This window comes from Ranitomeya variabilis, chromosome 1, assembly GCF_051348905.1.
Source record: "Ranitomeya variabilis isolate aRanVar5 chromosome 1, aRanVar5.hap1, whole genome shotgun sequence".
Classification (NCBI taxonomy): domain Eukaryota; kingdom Metazoa; phylum Chordata; class Amphibia; order Anura; family Dendrobatidae; genus Ranitomeya; species Ranitomeya variabilis.
The window spans coordinates 820,009,690-820,025,949 of NC_135232.1; the positions used below are offsets into that span (position 1 = coordinate 820,009,690).

The window sequence follows — 16,260 nt, forward strand, 5'->3', positions numbered from 1 at the left end:
GGTCACTCTTTTTTCGAGATATCCCCTCAGCACGGGCTCAGTCCAGTTTTGTCCCAGTAGAGGGTCATGGACTTTTCTCAGACTCCTGAGCTGGCGGAGCCTTACGTGACAGCTGAAGCGGAGCAATGTCCCGTATAAAGTCCTGGGTGGCCTTATATCGCTCTATCAATCCTACAACCTGGTCTAGGGTACCCAGGTCCCCTTGACCTACCCAACGCTGTATGGCTGCTGGAAGAGCCCTCACCAGTCGGTCGACCACCACCCTCTCCACTATCTGACTTGTTGTTAAAGTCTCAGGTTGGAGCCACCGTTTCACAAGCTGCAGTAAGACAAAAACCTGAGACCGGGCAGGCTGGGTTTCCACAAAAGTCCATGAAAAGACCCGTTGGGCTCTCATGTAAGTATTAACTCCCAATCGGGCAAGAATCTCACCTTTTAGCTTGGAATAGTCCTGGGCGTCCTCCCGACTAAGGTCAAAGTAGGCCTTTAGCGCATCACCCCTCAGGAACGGAGCCACGACTTCGACCCACTGTGCTGCTGGCAGGTTCTCCCGCTCTGCTGTGCCCTCATAGATGGTGAGGAAAGCTTCCACGTCATGTTCCGGACTCAATTTCCTCAAAGCGGAGCAGATCTTGTCTCAGGCATCGCGACAATCCATGGTTGGTGCTGGAGATGCCTCACGCAGGACTGTAATTTGCTGCAGCAACAGGTTATTAGTTTGTTGCTGTTGTTGCTGTGTGAGGACAAGCTGCCTCAGGGTCTCCTCCATTTTGTCTGCAGGACTGAGTTGCAATGTAGCAGGCCCAGGGCCGCCATCAGGGCATTACTGCCCTTACTGGCGTATGGGGCCCGGTGGGCAGAGGGGGCCCGCATCGGGCCCCGTCTCGTCTGCTCACCGGGCCCCTACCGGTAAGCTAAACCGGGTCCTTAGCAGTGCTGCGGGAACACTATTGACGTTAACAGCCACCAGCCAATTGCAGGCTGGCAGCTGACGTCAGCCGCAGAGCGCACGTTGCCGGCGTCTGACGTCAGTGTCAGTTGCCAGCAAGTGCGCGCTTCAGCTGAGTGGAGGGAGCAGGAGCGCGGTCAGGTAAGAAGAACTTTTTTTTTTTATTATTATTGAGAGCGGCGATCCGGGGGGCCCGGGACTGAATGCTGGACACACTGGGGGTAGAATGCTGGAGCACTGGGGGCAGAATGCTGGACACACTGGGGGTAGAATGCTGGAGGACTGGGGGCAGAATGCTGGAGCACTGGGGGTAGAATGCTGGACACACTGGGGCAGAATGCTGGAGCACTGGGGGTAGAATGCTGGACACACTGGGGCAGAATGCTGGAGCACTGGGGCAGAATGCTGGACACACTGTGGGCAGAATGCTGGACACACTGGGGGCAGAAAGCTGGAGCACTGGGGCTGAATGCTGGACACACTGGGGCAGAATGCTGGAGCACTGGGGGTAGAATGCGGGACACACTGGGGCAGAATGCTGGACACACTGGGGCAGAATGCTGGAGCACTGGGGCAGAATGCTGGAGACACTGGGGGCAGAATGCTGGAGACACTGGGGGAAGAATGCTGGACACAGTAAGGCAGAATGCTGGAGCACTGGGGGCAGTACTGGAGACACTGGAGGCAGAATGCAGGAGACTGGGGCAGAATGCTGGAGCACTGGGGGCAGAATGCTGGAGACACGGGGCAGAATGCTGAACACACTGGAGGCAGAATGCTGGACACACTGGGGGCAGAAAGCTGGAGCACTGGGGGCAGAATGCTGGACACACTGGGGCAGAATGCTGGACACACTGGGGGCAGAATGCTGGAGCACTGGGGCAGAATGCTGGACACACTGGGGCAGAATGCTGGAGCACTGGGGGCAGAATGCTGGAGACACTGGGGGCAGAATGCTGGAGACACTGGGGACAGAATGCTGGAGACACTGGGGGCAGAATGCTGGACACACTAAGGCAGAATGCTGGAGCACTGGGGGCAGTACTGGAGACATTGGGGGCAGAATGCTGGACACACTTGGGCAGAATGCTGGAGACACTTGGGCAGAATGCTGGAGCACTGGGGGTAGAATGCTGGAGACACTGGGGCGGAATGCTGGAGACACTGGGGCGGAATGCTGGAGACACTGGGGCAGAATGCTGGAGCACTGGGGGCAGGACTGGAGACACTGGGGCAGAATGCAGGAGACACTGGGGCAGAATGCTGGAGCACTGGGGCAGAATGCTGGAGACACTGGGGCAGAATGCTGGAGCACTGGGGGTAGAATGCTGGAGACTCTGGGGGCAGAATGCTGGAGACACTGGGGCAGAATGCTGGAGCACTGGGGGCAGAATGTTGGACACACTGGGGGCAGAATGCTGGAAACACTGGGGGCAGAATGCTGGAGACACGTGGGGCAGAATGCTGGAGACACTGGGGCAGAATGCTGGAGCACTGGGGCAGAATGCTGGAGACACTGGGGCAGAATGCTGGAGACACTGGGCACAGAATGCTAGAGACACTGGGGGCAGAATGCTGGAGACACTGGGGGCAGAATGCTGGAGACATTGGGTGCAGAATGCTGGAGTAACTGGGGGTAGAATGCTGGACACACTGGGGGCAGAAAGCTGGAGCACTGGGGCTGAATGCTGGACACACTGGGGCAGAATGCTGGAGCACTGGGGGTAGAATGCGGGACACACTGGGGCAGAATGCTGGACACACTGGGGCAGAATGCTGGAGCACTGGGGCAGAATGCTGGAGACACTGGGGGCAGAATGCTGGAGACACTGGGGGAAGAATGCTGGACACAGTAAGGCAGAATGCTGGAGCACTGGGGGCAGTACTGGAGACACTGGAGGCAGAATGCAGGAGACTGGGGCAGAATGCTGGAGCACTGGGGGCAGAATGCTGGAGACACGGGGCAGAATGCTGAACACACTGGAGGCAGAATGCTGGACACACTGGGGGCAGAAAGCTGGAGCACTGGGGCAGAATGCTGGACACACTGGGGCAGAATGCTGGAGCACTGGGGGCAGAATGCTGGAGACACTGGGGGCAGAATGCTGGAGACACTGGGGACAGAATGCTGGAGACACTGGGGGCAGAATGCTGGACACACTAAGGCAGAATGCTGGAGCACTGGGGGCAGTACTGGAGACATTGGGGGCAGAATGCTGGACACACTTGGGCAGAATGCTGGAGACACTTGGGCAGAATGCTGGAGCACTGGGGGTAGAATGCTGGAGACACTGGGGCGGAATGCTGGAGACACTGGGGCGGAATGCTGGAGACACTGGGGCAGAATGCTGGAGCACTGGGGGCAGGACTGGAGACACTGGGGCAGAATGCAGGAGACACTGGGGCAGAATGCTGGAGCACTGGGGCAGAATGCTGGAGACACTGGGGCAGAATGCTGGAGCACTGGGGGTAGAATGCTGGAGACTCTGGGGGCAGAATGCTGGAGACACTGGGGCAGAATGCTGGAGCACTGGGGGCAGAATGTTGGACACACTGGGGGCAGAATGCTGGAAACACTGGGGGCAGAATGCTGGAGACACGTGGGGCAGAATGCTGGAGACACTGGGGCAGAATGCTGGAGCACTGGGGCAGAATGCTGGAGACACTGGGGCAGAATGCTGGAGACACTGGGCACAGAATGCTAGAGACACTGGGGGCAGAATGCTGGAGACACTGGGGGCAGAATGCTGGAGACATTGGGTGCAGAATGCTGGAGTAACTGGGGGTAGAATGCTGGACACACTAAGGCAGAATGCTGGAGCACTGGGGGCAGGACTGGTGACACTGGGGGCAGAATGCTGGAGCACTGGGGCAGGACTGGAGACACTGGGGAAGAATGCTGGACACACTGAGGCAGAATGCTGGACACACTGGGGGCAGGACTGGAGACAGGTGGGGCAAGAATGGAGATACAGGGCATGATTGGAGACACGGGGCAGAATGAAAGACATGGGGGCAGGATGGATACGATGGAGACAGATGGGGCAGAATGGGGAGATCATATGGAGGCAGGATGGGGAGATCATATGGGGTAGAATGAATACCCTTGAGAGCAGGATGGGAGAACATATGGCTGAAGCAAGGAATGAGACACATGGGGGCCAGGATGGGGAATATTATTACCATTGGGGCTAATTAAGGGATATTATTACTGCAGTGACATATTTATTTTATTTTTTGAGGATACTGTTTTAAATGGGGGCGGTCCTGTTACTGTGTAGAGTGATACTATGTCGCCTTTTTTTCTTCATGTGGTGTAATGTAGAAGTTGTGAAAAATTAAGTAAAGTGTTCTGCAAGCGGAGCTCGAGATAACTGTGTTATTTCCTGCAGAGACGAGCCCTGGCTGGAAGAAGTGACGGCGGTCTGTGCTGAATGAAAGGTGAAAAACAAAGATGAAGGACTTCACCTAGAGACGTCACTGGTGAGTCAGTGTGTTACCTATACACTGACACCATATACTATATACAGAGCTCCTGTGTATAATGTCACCAGTGATCACTGTATTACCTATATATTATATACAGAGCTCCTGTGTATAATGTCACTGGTGATCACTGTATTACCTGTACACAGACACTGCATACCAAGTACAGATCTGTGTGTAATGGCACTTATGGTGATAGTATTGTGTTTTTTTTTATTACTGATCAGTATTGTAGTATTCAGTCACTATGTAGTGGTAATATGTGGTCTGGACATGGTGTTGCGGTATTTGTCCCTTGTATGTGCTATTTGGTCACTTTGTGGTGGTAATATGTGGTCTGGTCATGGTGTTGTGGTATTTGTTCCCTGTATTTGATATTATTCGATCTCTGTGGTGGTAATATGTGGTCTGGTCATGGTGCGGTGGTATTTGTTCTTTGTATGTGATATTATTCGATCACTGTGCTTGTAATATGTCGTATAAAATGTCACAGCTCAAAAAAAGGCTGTATTACAATGCAACTGTAGCACACTAAATGCTGTATAAAAATTCACTGCTCAAAAATATAGCAGTATTACAATGGCAGGCAAATTTGCCCAATTGAGATGAACGTATGAGACTGCAGTTTCAAAATAGCGATGCTATTGAGTTCCAACCAAGTCTGGCTGCATGCTCTTGATGCATACAGTAACTGCCGCAGTAAAAATGGGTTATAATATTTCCCTGCTCAGAACAATTTGCAGGATTAAGAACAAAAAGAACATTATTAGCCCTGAGAAAGGGTTTATCAGTTGCAGGCTGCAGAAGAAATGACATGCAATTCACCTTATCCTATCTTACATGATCCCATCAGCACAATCTCTCCCTAAGTGCTATACAGCAGTATTAATATGTATAATTATTATAAAAAAAACTTGCCGAGTAACAAGCATCCTGAGCACACTGATGCTCAAGCGAGTGACGAGTAGTGATGAACATCGCTCATCACTAGTCAATATCTGTATATGTACAGATATAACATGCTATTGAGTGCTGTGGGCAAAACTTAGATTAGATGACTTAATAGTCCTGCCAAAAATGATCGGTTTTTAATGCACACTTATCTCGATAGACAGTGGGAATTAACCTGATTGTCTGGAGTAGTGCACTCCTGACAGCTGGTGCAGCACAGAAAAAGTCATGGATGTGAGTGGGAGGTCCTGATTATGGAGGATGTTAGTCTTATCTCATTCGATTGTAGATATGGTAGTAGACTGACATATGGGAGGACAGTGCAGCACTATAGAGAGCTTTGTGGGAGAGTGCAATGGCTGGTACTGTGTGGAGGCATTGGTGTAGCTGTTGGACAGAAATATGAGCCTGACCGCTGCATTCAGGATAATCACAAATGCATTTAGTGACAAGAAGAGCAATTAGTGAGTTACAGTTGTGAGTTCAAGATGAAAAGAATCAGAGCAACAGTAAGGGTATGTGCACAGGTAGAATGGTCCACTGCGGATTTTTCCGCAGCGAATTTGATAAATCCGCAGGGCAAAAACACTGTGTTTTTCCTGTGGATTTATCGCACATTTACTGCATTTTTTGTGTGGATTCCACTGTGGTTTTACACCTGCGGTTTTCTATTATGGAGCAGGTGTAAAACCGCTGCGGATTCCGCACAAGGAATTGACATGCTGCAGAATGTAAACCGCTGCGTTTCCGCGCGTTTTTTTCCGCAGCATGTGCACTGTGGACTGCATTTCCCATAGGTTTACATTGTACTGTAAACGCATGGGAAACTGCTGCGGACCCGCAGCTGCGGAAACACTGCGGATCCGCAGCAAAATCCGCAGCGTGTGAACATAGCCTAACAACTTTTAGATGTTTATTTTTTTAAATTAAGAATAGGATAGACATTATCAGTAGACAAAAGCATAGTGAGTAAGACAGCTGGGGTCAGATACCAGGTGATCAGTAAAAGCCAAGTCAGGCGAGCAGTATAAATACAGCAGAGCCTGGTAACACAGGCAAAACATGAAGATGTAACAGAAGGTCACAGGAAGCTGGTGAAGGTCCTTCTGTACAGGTACAACAGTGATGGTGGATCTGCTGTACTTCAGGGCGCTAGATGTTGAGGTTTCCAGTTTTCTAGATGGTGCTAGGACAACAGTGACAACACACAAAAAAGCGAGCAGCCCTGGACAATCCACGCCGGCAGGATAAGAACCGGCGGAAGTGGGAACCTACGAGAAGAGAAATAAATATAATGTAAGTAATGGGACTCCATATTACATGATACTACTGTGCTGTCACTCTGGCCAAATGGCAAATTAATCTTATTATACAGAGGTTAGGGATGATTGTCAGCCGTCATTCATGTGACAGTCCCTTCACTGACAGATAACATCTAGTACCGTAACGGCAATGTTCGGGGTCTGTACCAGACACCTAGTGTACATGCATAGACTCCGAACACGGACTTCTCCAGGAAGCCGGTGTTACTGTTCGGGTTCAGCAGCCTGAATAATGTTTGTTGAAAGGCTGCAGCACAACCAATCAACAAGTTTTTCTGTTGTGGGCACTTCCGGCCCCAACGCAGAATCCCACGGACCCGAAGATGCATGTGTCTACCCATCTCTAATCACATTTGCTCCACATGAATTATTCTCACTTACTGACATCACAGTAAGTGATGGTTTGTTGCTCTATACTGAAATATAATGAAGATTTTGTTTCCTCGTGAGCTGGAATTTCTGATCAAAAAGTGAAAAAAAACATTAGTATCAATATATTCTTATAGGATCTGCTTTGTTGCATGATACTACTGTACGGTTTCTGCAGCCGTACATCAGAGCGATCTTATCATACGGAGGTCAGGGATGATTGTCAGCCATCACACATGTGACAATCCCATCTCTGACAGATGACATCTGCTCTACATGAATTATTCTTATTGACTGACATCACACAACATGGAGCTGATTCTCACACCTACCTTGTCTCTTTTCCCTCTTTTCATCATTTTCTGAGGTTTGTTGCTCTATACTGAAATATATCGAAGATTTACTTTCCTCATGAGCTAGAATTTCGGATCAAAAAGTAAAAAAACCCCTTAGTAACAATATATTCATATAAGATTTGCTTTGTATCTTTCCTGTATATAGTATTATTATTATTATTATTATTATTATTTATTGTTATAGCGCCATTTATTCCATGGCGCTTTACATGTGAGGAGGGGTATACATAATAAAAACAAGTACAATAATCTTAAACAATACAAGTCATAACTGGTACAGGAGGAGTGAGGACCCTGCCCGCGAAGGCTCACAATCTACAAGGGATGGGTGAGGATACAGTAGGTGAGGATAGAGCTCGTTGTGCAGCGGTTTGGTTGATCGGTGGTTACTGCAGGTTGTAGGCTTGTCGGAAGAGGTGGGTCTTCAGGTTCTTTTTGAAGATTTCGATGGTAGGCGAGAGTCTGATGTGTTGTGGTAGAGGGTTCCAGAGTAGGGGTGATATGCGAGAGAAATCTTGTATGCGATTGTGGGAAGAGGAGATAAGAGGGGAGTACAGAAGGAGATCTTGTGAGGATCGGAGGTTGCGTGTAGGTAAGTACCGGGAGACGAGGTCACAGATGTATGGAGGAGACAGGTTGTGGATGGCTTTGTATGTCATGGTTAGGGTTTTGTACTGGAGTCTCTGGGCAATGGGGAGCCAGTGGAGGGATTGACAGAGGGGAGAGGCCGGGGAATAGCGGGGGGACAGGTGGATTAGTCGGGCAGCAGAGTTTAGAATAGATTGGAGGGGTGCGAGAGTGTTCGAGGGGAGGCCACAGAGCAGGAGGTTGCAGTAATCAAGGCGAGAGATGATGAGGGCATGGACTAGGGTTTTTGCAGATTCTTGGTTGAGGAATGAACGGATTCGTGAAATATTTTTGAGTTGAAGTCGGCAGGAAGTGGAAAGGGCTTGGATATGTGGTTTGAAGGAGAGATCAGCGTCAAGGATTACCCCGAGGCAGCGAGCTTGTGGGACTGGGGAGAGTGGGCAGCCATTTACTGTAATGGTTAGGTTCGTTGGGGGGGGGTCGCGTGAGATGGGGGAAGGATGATGAATTCTGTTTTGTCCATGTTAAGTTTCAGAAATCTAGCGGAGAAGAAGGATGAAATAGTGGACAGACATTGAGGGATTCTGGTTAGTAGGGAGGTGATATCTGGTCCAGAGATGTAGATCTGTGTGTCATCAGCATAGAGGTGATACTGAAAGCCATGAGATTCTATGAGCTGTCCCAGGCCAAAGGTGTAAATGGAGAAGAGCAGGGGCCCAAGGACTGAACCTTGTGGGACTCCGACAGATAGGGGGCGAGGTGAGGAGGTGGTGTGTGAGTGGGAGACGCTGAATGTCCGGCCTGTTAGGTATGATGAGATCCAGGATAGGGCCAAGTCTGTGATGCCAAGGGATGAGAGGGTCTGTAATAATAGGGAATGGTCCACTGTGTCAAAGGCAGCCGACAGGTCGAGGAGGAGGAGAACAGAGTAGTGTCGCTTGCTCTTGGCGGTTAAGAGGTCATTTGTGACCTTAGTTAGGGCAGTTTCAGTGGAGTGGTGTGACCGGAAGCCAGATTGTAAGCGGTCAAAGAGATGGGAGGACAGTTCAAGGTAGATGTGTTGTTCCAGTAGTTTGGAGGGATAAGGGAGAAGTGATATAGGACGATAGCTAGATACAGAGGATGGGTCAAGAGAGGGCTTTTTGAGGATAGGTGTGATGGAGGCATGTTTAAAGCTTGAGGGGAAAACACCAGTTGTAAGTGATAGGTTGAAGAGATGGGTTAGGGTTGGGATGAAGACTGTGGTGAGGTTTGGGATGAGGTGGGATGGGAGTGGGTAAAGTGCACAGGTGGTGAGATGCGATCTTGAGAGTAGAGTGGAGAGTTGATCTTCTGTAATGGTGGAGAAGTTGGTTTTGGAGGTGGAGGGCTGGGAAGTCGGGAGGAAGGGCTCTGGGGCTTGTTGACCAAAACTGTCTCTGATGCTATCAATCTTCTGCTTGAAAAATGAGGCAAAGTCTTCAGCTTAGATAAGTGGGGAGGGAGGAGGTGCTGGGGGACGGAGGAGAGAATTGAAAGTGTTGAATAACTGTTTAGGGTTGTGAGACAGGGAGGATATGAGAGATGAGAAGTAGGTTTGTTTAGCTGTGGCGAGTGTGGTCTTGAAAGTAGTGAGGGACTGTTTGAATGCGATGAAGTGGTCGTTGGAGTGGGATCTTTTCCATCTGCGCTCAGCAGCCCTGGAAGCTCGCCTCAGTTCTTTGGTCAGGCTGGTGTGCCAGGGCTGTCTGTTGATTTTGCGAGCTTTGGTATGTGTAAGTGGGGCAGCAGATTCCAAAGCTACAGCTACTGTGATGTTATATAGAGCGGCAGCGTCATCCGCATTGTGTATGGAACTTATGTCTGTGAGAGGGAGGAGGGATTCGGAGAATGAATGTAGGTCAAGATGTTTAAGATTTCTGTGAGGGTGTGAAAGTTTGTGGGGTGGGGATTGTAGACATGGAGTGGAGAGAGATGAGAATGTGAGAAGGTTGTGGTCAGAGAGTGGAAGAGATGAGTTAGAGAGGTTAGATAGGGAGCAGAGGCGGGTGAAGATGAGGTCCAGTGTGTGACCATCTTTGTGAGTGGCTGCAGAAGACCATTGAGTGAGGCCGAAGGAGGAAGTGAGAGATAGAAGTTTAGTGGCAGCTGAGAGGGAAGTGTCAATGGGGATGTTGAAATCGCCCATGATGATAGTGGGGATGTCCGCAGAAAGGAAATTAAGTAGCCAGGTGGTGAAGTGGTCAAAGAAGGTGGTGTCTAGAATTGTTCTAGTCCTGTCACCTATAGATTTGGTAATCTGGGAAAACTATACAAAATTAGGGAAACATAGAGTTATCATACGGAGGTCAGGGATGATTGTCAGCCATCATACATGTGACAATCCCATCACTGACAGATGACATCTGCTCTACATGAATTATTCTGGAGCTGATTCTCACACCTACCTTGTCTCTTTTCGTCATTTTCTGAGGTTTGTTGCTCTATACTGAAATATATTGAAGATTTTCTTTCCTCATGAGCTAGAATTTTGGATCAAAAAGTAAAAAAAAACCTTAGTAACAATATATTCATATAAGATCTGCTTTGTATCTTTCCTGTATATAGTAGAATTGTTCTAGTCCTGTCACCTATAGATTTGGTAATCTGGGAAAACTATACAAAATTAGGGAACCAGAGATAGAGTATGGGTTAAATAATTGTGATCCATGAAACATGGATAACATGGGAGACCAATAACAGAAAGAATATGTGGAAATATTTGAGACTTGAAATATACAGTCTCATTTTTTACGCTGGAGACATGTACATACCTGATAATGGGGACGAGGATGGCAAACTAGTAATAGCATCGTCTGTAATAGATACATAAAAAGATTCTTTCTGCCTGTTTGGAAGAAGAAAAATGTGTAAGTCACAAGTAAATGCAGTATAAAAGGGATTGTCTCACTAGTTTAACACCAACTATACCATTTATTAGGACATATGAAACTTATAGTGGGGGAGGTTTCCTGCTCCAAACTACCTTGTATAGAGCAGAGTGAAAAACAACTAGAAAGAATGGCTGTCATGTAGTACTACAACTACATCTCTCCTACAGTGTGGGCAGCACTAAAAGTGCATGAGTGTCTGTATGGGATGTTACCATGAGCCGTTTCTGAAGCCAAAACCACAATGACTGCTAATCATGGGACGATAGATGCTGTATTTGATATTATGGTATTTATGTCCTATATTTGGGGTTGTGCACATATATCAGCCTGGAGCTCCAAGTAATGACCCTATAATCTACTCACATTTCTGAGATGTTTGTGCAGGATGCTGCTGTACACTCTGGCTGGGACTTGGTATCCTCTTTGTTCATCCTCCTGAGATAGCGATGGTACAGAGCTAAATGCAGACAAGAAGAAGATATGAAACACTTTTTTTTACTTTTAAATGCCATTTTTAGTTTACATATTTTGGATTTATTGTTCTCATACTTACTTTGGAAAGCCTTTCAGAAGAAGATATAAAATTTTGGAAGTTAAAGCTCTCATTTTCATCCTCATCCTCTGAGACCAGATGTTTGTTTATATCAGACTGATCTACAATATATAGGTAATGAAGTATTATTAGAGGTTGTCAGTATAACACAGTCACCATTTATCCCTAATATTAATGGTAACCAATTGTCTCAAATTATTGTAGACGAGACGAAACAGCTGCTTAGTCTAGATGAGCTTAGTCTAGATGAAGTCTCCTTTTACTTACTGATAGAGGAGCTTATGTCCAAGGCTGACGCAAGCTGAGGAATGTACTCTGGCTTCTGACTTAGAAGGTTGTCAAAATCTAAGTCACTCAGGAATGGATAACCCTTGATCTCAAATGCTCCTTCTAGAAAAAAAAAACAAAGCAAAAATGTTGCGGATATTGTCAGAAACTGCTCCATATCTGAACTGTTTTACTTAATCTGAACTAATGACGTTACTGAGCAAACATGAAAAAAATAGACTGAAAGTTATATTATGGAGAATTAGAAACTGATGAGCTTAGTACTGATTCTTATGGACATTAGCAATATATTCCAAGTGTAATAAGTAAAGTGTTACCTGTCCCAAGTCTATATGCAGGAACTTTTATGAGCAGTTTATTGACGAGATTCTGAGCAACAAAGGGTGGAATGGGATTATAATTACTCCAAACTACGTCTCCTGTTATATAGAAAATTACAGAAAATAAAACTTCTTTATTGGACTGTAAGATAAATCAAAGGAAATAACTACACCAATGTAACTAATCTAAGCAAAGATCAGACAATTCTACTTACCAGCAACATTTTTGCAAATCTCATCTTTGGCCTCTGCCCAAAATGGTACAAATCCCACAAGAAATTCATGTAGTATGATCCCCATTGACCACCAGTCAACAGGTCTTTCATAGCCTTTTTTCATGATGACCTCTGGGGCTATGTAATATGGGGTGCCACAGACCTGGAAATCAACAGAAGAAATGAAATTGATGATACCATTATTATGACACATTTTTGCCATAAAAACACAATAACAAAAGATAAAATATCAGTGGAAAAATTGTCTAGAAATGAAGAACGTAGAGAAGAAATGATGACAAGTGATGAGAACAAGCTGGGTTTCTGTCCGTGATACTGACCTGATGGTCCTTGAATTCTCTGATGATGTCCTCTGCTAATTGTTTGTAGATGTTCGTTTTTGGTATCATGACACCAACTTTTGAAAGTCCAAAATCGGTAACTTTAATGTATCCAGTAGGTGTTATCAGGAGACTGTGAAAGAAAAGATGATTTTAGCCATGCAGATCATATAATAAATGATAAAATCCCCCCCCCCCCAATATACTGGACTACAGGTGGCACTTACTTCCTTGGCTTCAGGTCTCTGAGCACTATACCATAACTGTGTAAGTATTCCACAGCAATAACCACTTCTACAATGTACAAGCGGGTCAAGGGGACAGGTAAATGACCCATGGTGTCTAGAAGGGTCTGACAGTCTCCACCTATAGAAAAAAAGGAAATATGACCGGTGAGAGGTTTATAAAGCAGATCACCATGATGTATAATGAAAAGTGAGGAGAGATATTTTGCAGGAGAGAATATAAACAGATGTAATGTATAGTACACATAACATTAGACTAAAGTAGTGGTGAAATGTGGTCCATGTACCTATAACATAAAGTGATGTGACATATCGTATACAGCTGAAGATACTGGGGACACTGTTTTGCTGAGTGTGGACATATAGGGAAGATTGCACAGACAGTGGCGTACATAAAAACCACACAGGCCCATAGAGAACGTTCTAATTAGGTCCCCTAAAAACAAAATAAAAAATATCTATCTATCTTGAAGACCATTAGTGTTCTCACCAGCAATATACTTTGTATGGCCATTTTAAAATATGATGCTCCCAAAAGTGCCCCCACACTGAGTATGGTATCCCCACAGTGAATCCTCCTCCCTACAGTTTCACTCCACATATACAGTGTCAGTATGATGCTCCCACTCAGTATAAGGACAGCCACAGCCCCCTACTCAGTATGATGGTGCTCACAGTCCCTCCACTCAATATACAGTAATGGCCCAAACAGGCGCTCACATAATATAATAGCCCCAACAAGTCCCCACTCAGTATGAAGACCCCCCACAACCCCTCATACAGCATTTGGACCCCTCACACAGAATTTTGACCCCAACACAGAATGAGGATCTGGCCAAATGGCACCGAGTCTCCCCCTGCACACAGATCAAGGAATTTCCGAGCTTTTTGGTAATATATAACCTATAGTATAAGCTCTGTGGGGATGTAACCAACCATTTGGACAAATCCTAATTATATGAGCGATGATAAGATGTGAGCAGACTTGGATTGGATATAATATAATGTACATGTCCTACCTTCTACATACTCCATGACCATACACAGGTAAGATTTAGTTGGAAAGGAGCAGAGCATGGAGACCACAAAGCAACTATCTGCAAATGTTAAGATGTCCCTCTCCAGAAAGGCCCGATCCACTCTACTTGGAATATTCAAGTTCTGCTTGGCCAATTTCTTCATTGCAAAGATCTGGTGTGAGTCTTTATGGTGCACTAAGTACACGGCCCTAGAGAAAAGGACAATCCATGATTTATAATGAATCCTTATTTACCCCTTTCTGACATGTGACGTACTATCCCGTCGAGGTGGGGTGGGCCCGTATGCCCACCGATGGGATAGTACGTCATAGCGATCCCCCCGTGAGCGCGGCCGGGTGTCAGCTGACTATCGCAGCTGACATCCGGCACTATGTGCCAGGAGCGGTCATGGACCGCCCCCGGCACATTAACCCCCGGCACACAGCGATCAAACATGATCGCAGTGTTCCGGTGGTATAGGGAAGCATCGCGCAGGGAGGGGGCTCCCTGCGTGCTTCCCTGAGACCCCCGGAGCAACGCGATGTGATCGCGTTGCTCCGAGGGTCTCCTACCCCCTCCTTCCTGCAGGCCCCAGATCCAAAATGGTGGCGGGGCTGCATCCAGGTCCTGCAGGGAAGTGGCTTACCAGCACATGCTCAGAGCAAGCGCTGGTAAGCCTGCAGGAGTACACGTCAGATCGCTGATCTGACACAGTGCACAGCAAAGTGTCAGATCAGCGATCTTACACTATAACATGATGCCCCCCCTGAGGCAATGTTATAGTGTAAAAAAAAAATATTCACATGTGTAAAAAAATAATTAAAAAAATCCTAAAAAAAGAAAAAAAATATATATATATTGTTCCCATAAATACATTTCTTTATCTAAATAAAAAAAAAAAACAATAAAAGTCACCGTGTATACGCCCCCCGAAGAAGCCCACAACGCGAAACGCGCGTCGGGGCAGTGCGTATACACGGTGACTGTGTCATCACCTCTCCACATGGGTAAGCTATTATTTTAACCTACCGCTGCTGTCTTGCACTATTGCACTTTTTGCACTGGCACTTTTTTGGATGGTATTAGAGTGACTTTGTGCAATCAGTAGTGGCCAGATGTCTGCAGATATCCGGGCTGCATACCCGGTCTGCAACATTTCTGACATCTGGTCTTTGGTTAGTTCTAACAGGTTTTGGGCCAATGTACTTCAGTGGCAAGATTTTCCCTGACCTGCTTTCAGGGGTGATGTCTCTACAGTTACCGTGTATATTGTCTTTTTGCTCTTTTTCTCCAATTTGTACACTCGTCCAATAATAATTCTCTGTATGTATACTGGGTCTCTTTTTCTATATTAGATTCATGTATCATTTTGTATGTGTTAGACTAAATAAAAATTACATTTTTTTATTTAACTCTAAAATTGTTTATTTGACCTCAGTTGTTTAATGGGTCTTGAGCTCCTTTTTCTTATGTAGGAAATAGTTTTTATCGTATAAAAGCGCCAAAACATAAAAAAATGATATAAATGAGGTATCGCTGTAATCGTACTGACCCGAGGAATAAAACTGCTTTATCCATTTTACCAAACGCGGAACGGTATAAACGTCCCCCCCCAAAAGAAATTTATGAATAGCTGGCTTTTGGTCATTCTGCCTCACAAAAATCGGAATAAAAAGCGAACAAAAAATGTCACGTGCACGAAAATGTTACCAATAAAAACGTCAACTCGTCCCGCAAAAAACAAGATCTCACATGACTCTGTGGACCAAAATATAGAAAAATTATAGCTCTCAAAATGTGGTAACGCAAAAAAAAAGTTTCCAATAAAAAGCGTCTTTTAGTGTGCGACGGCTGCCAATCATAAAAATCCACTAAAAAACCCGCTATAAAAGTAAATCAATCCCCCTTTCATCACCCCCTTAGTTAGGGAAAAATAAAAAAAATAAAAAAATGTATTTATTTCTATTTTCCCATTAGGGTTAGGGCTAGGGTTAGGGCTAGGGTTGGGGCTAGGGTTAAGGCTACAGTTAGGGTTGGGGCTAAAGTTAGGGTTTGTCTTATATTTACGGTTGGGAATAGGGTTGGGATTAGGGGTGTGTCAGGGTTAGGGTTGGGATTAGGGTTGTGTTTGGATTAGGGTTTCAGTTATAATTGGGGGGTTTCCACTGTTTAGGCACATCAGGGGCTCTCCAAACGTAACATGGCGTCTGATCACAATTCCAGCCAATTCTGCGTTGAAAAAGTAAAACAGTGCTCCTTCCCTTCCGAGCTCTCCCGTGCGCCCAAACAGGGTTACCCTTCGGAAAATACAAAACTGGGGGCTAAATAATTATTTTTGTGGAAAAA

At 46.3% G+C, this 16,260-nt stretch overlaps 1 protein-coding gene across 2 annotated transcripts; it reads right to left on the reverse strand.

The window, feature by feature from the left end:
• Window positions 1-5,823: 5,823 nt before the first annotated feature.
• LOC143770302 (microtubule-associated serine/threonine-protein kinase 3-like) lies at window positions 5,824-15,294 on the reverse strand. Of its 2 annotated transcripts, XM_077259922.1 has the most exons (10): window positions 12,651-15,294; window positions 12,310-12,472; window positions 12,092-12,193; window positions 11,754-11,876; window positions 11,487-11,587; window positions 11,297-11,390; window positions 10,814-10,887; window positions 10,448-10,522; window positions 7,410-7,493; window positions 5,824-6,657 (listed from the first exon to the last, which is right to left on the reverse strand). In XM_077259922.1, the coding sequence occupies exons 1-6, from the start codon at window positions 12,717-12,719 to the stop codon at window positions 11,361-11,363; spliced, it is 588 nt and encodes a 195-aa protein (XP_077116037.1). In that variant the 5' UTR covers window positions 12,720-15,294; the 3' UTR covers window positions 5,824-6,657; window positions 7,410-7,493; window positions 10,448-10,522; window positions 10,814-10,887; window positions 11,297-11,360. The 2 variants fall into 2 exon arrangements, with proteins under 2 accessions (XP_077116037.1, XP_077115953.1); XM_077259838.1 differs by lacking the exons at window positions 5,824-6,657; window positions 7,410-7,493; window positions 10,448-10,522; window positions 10,814-10,887; window positions 11,297-11,390 and having other exon boundaries at window positions 11,428-11,587.
• Window positions 15,295-16,260: the final 966 nt, after the last annotated feature.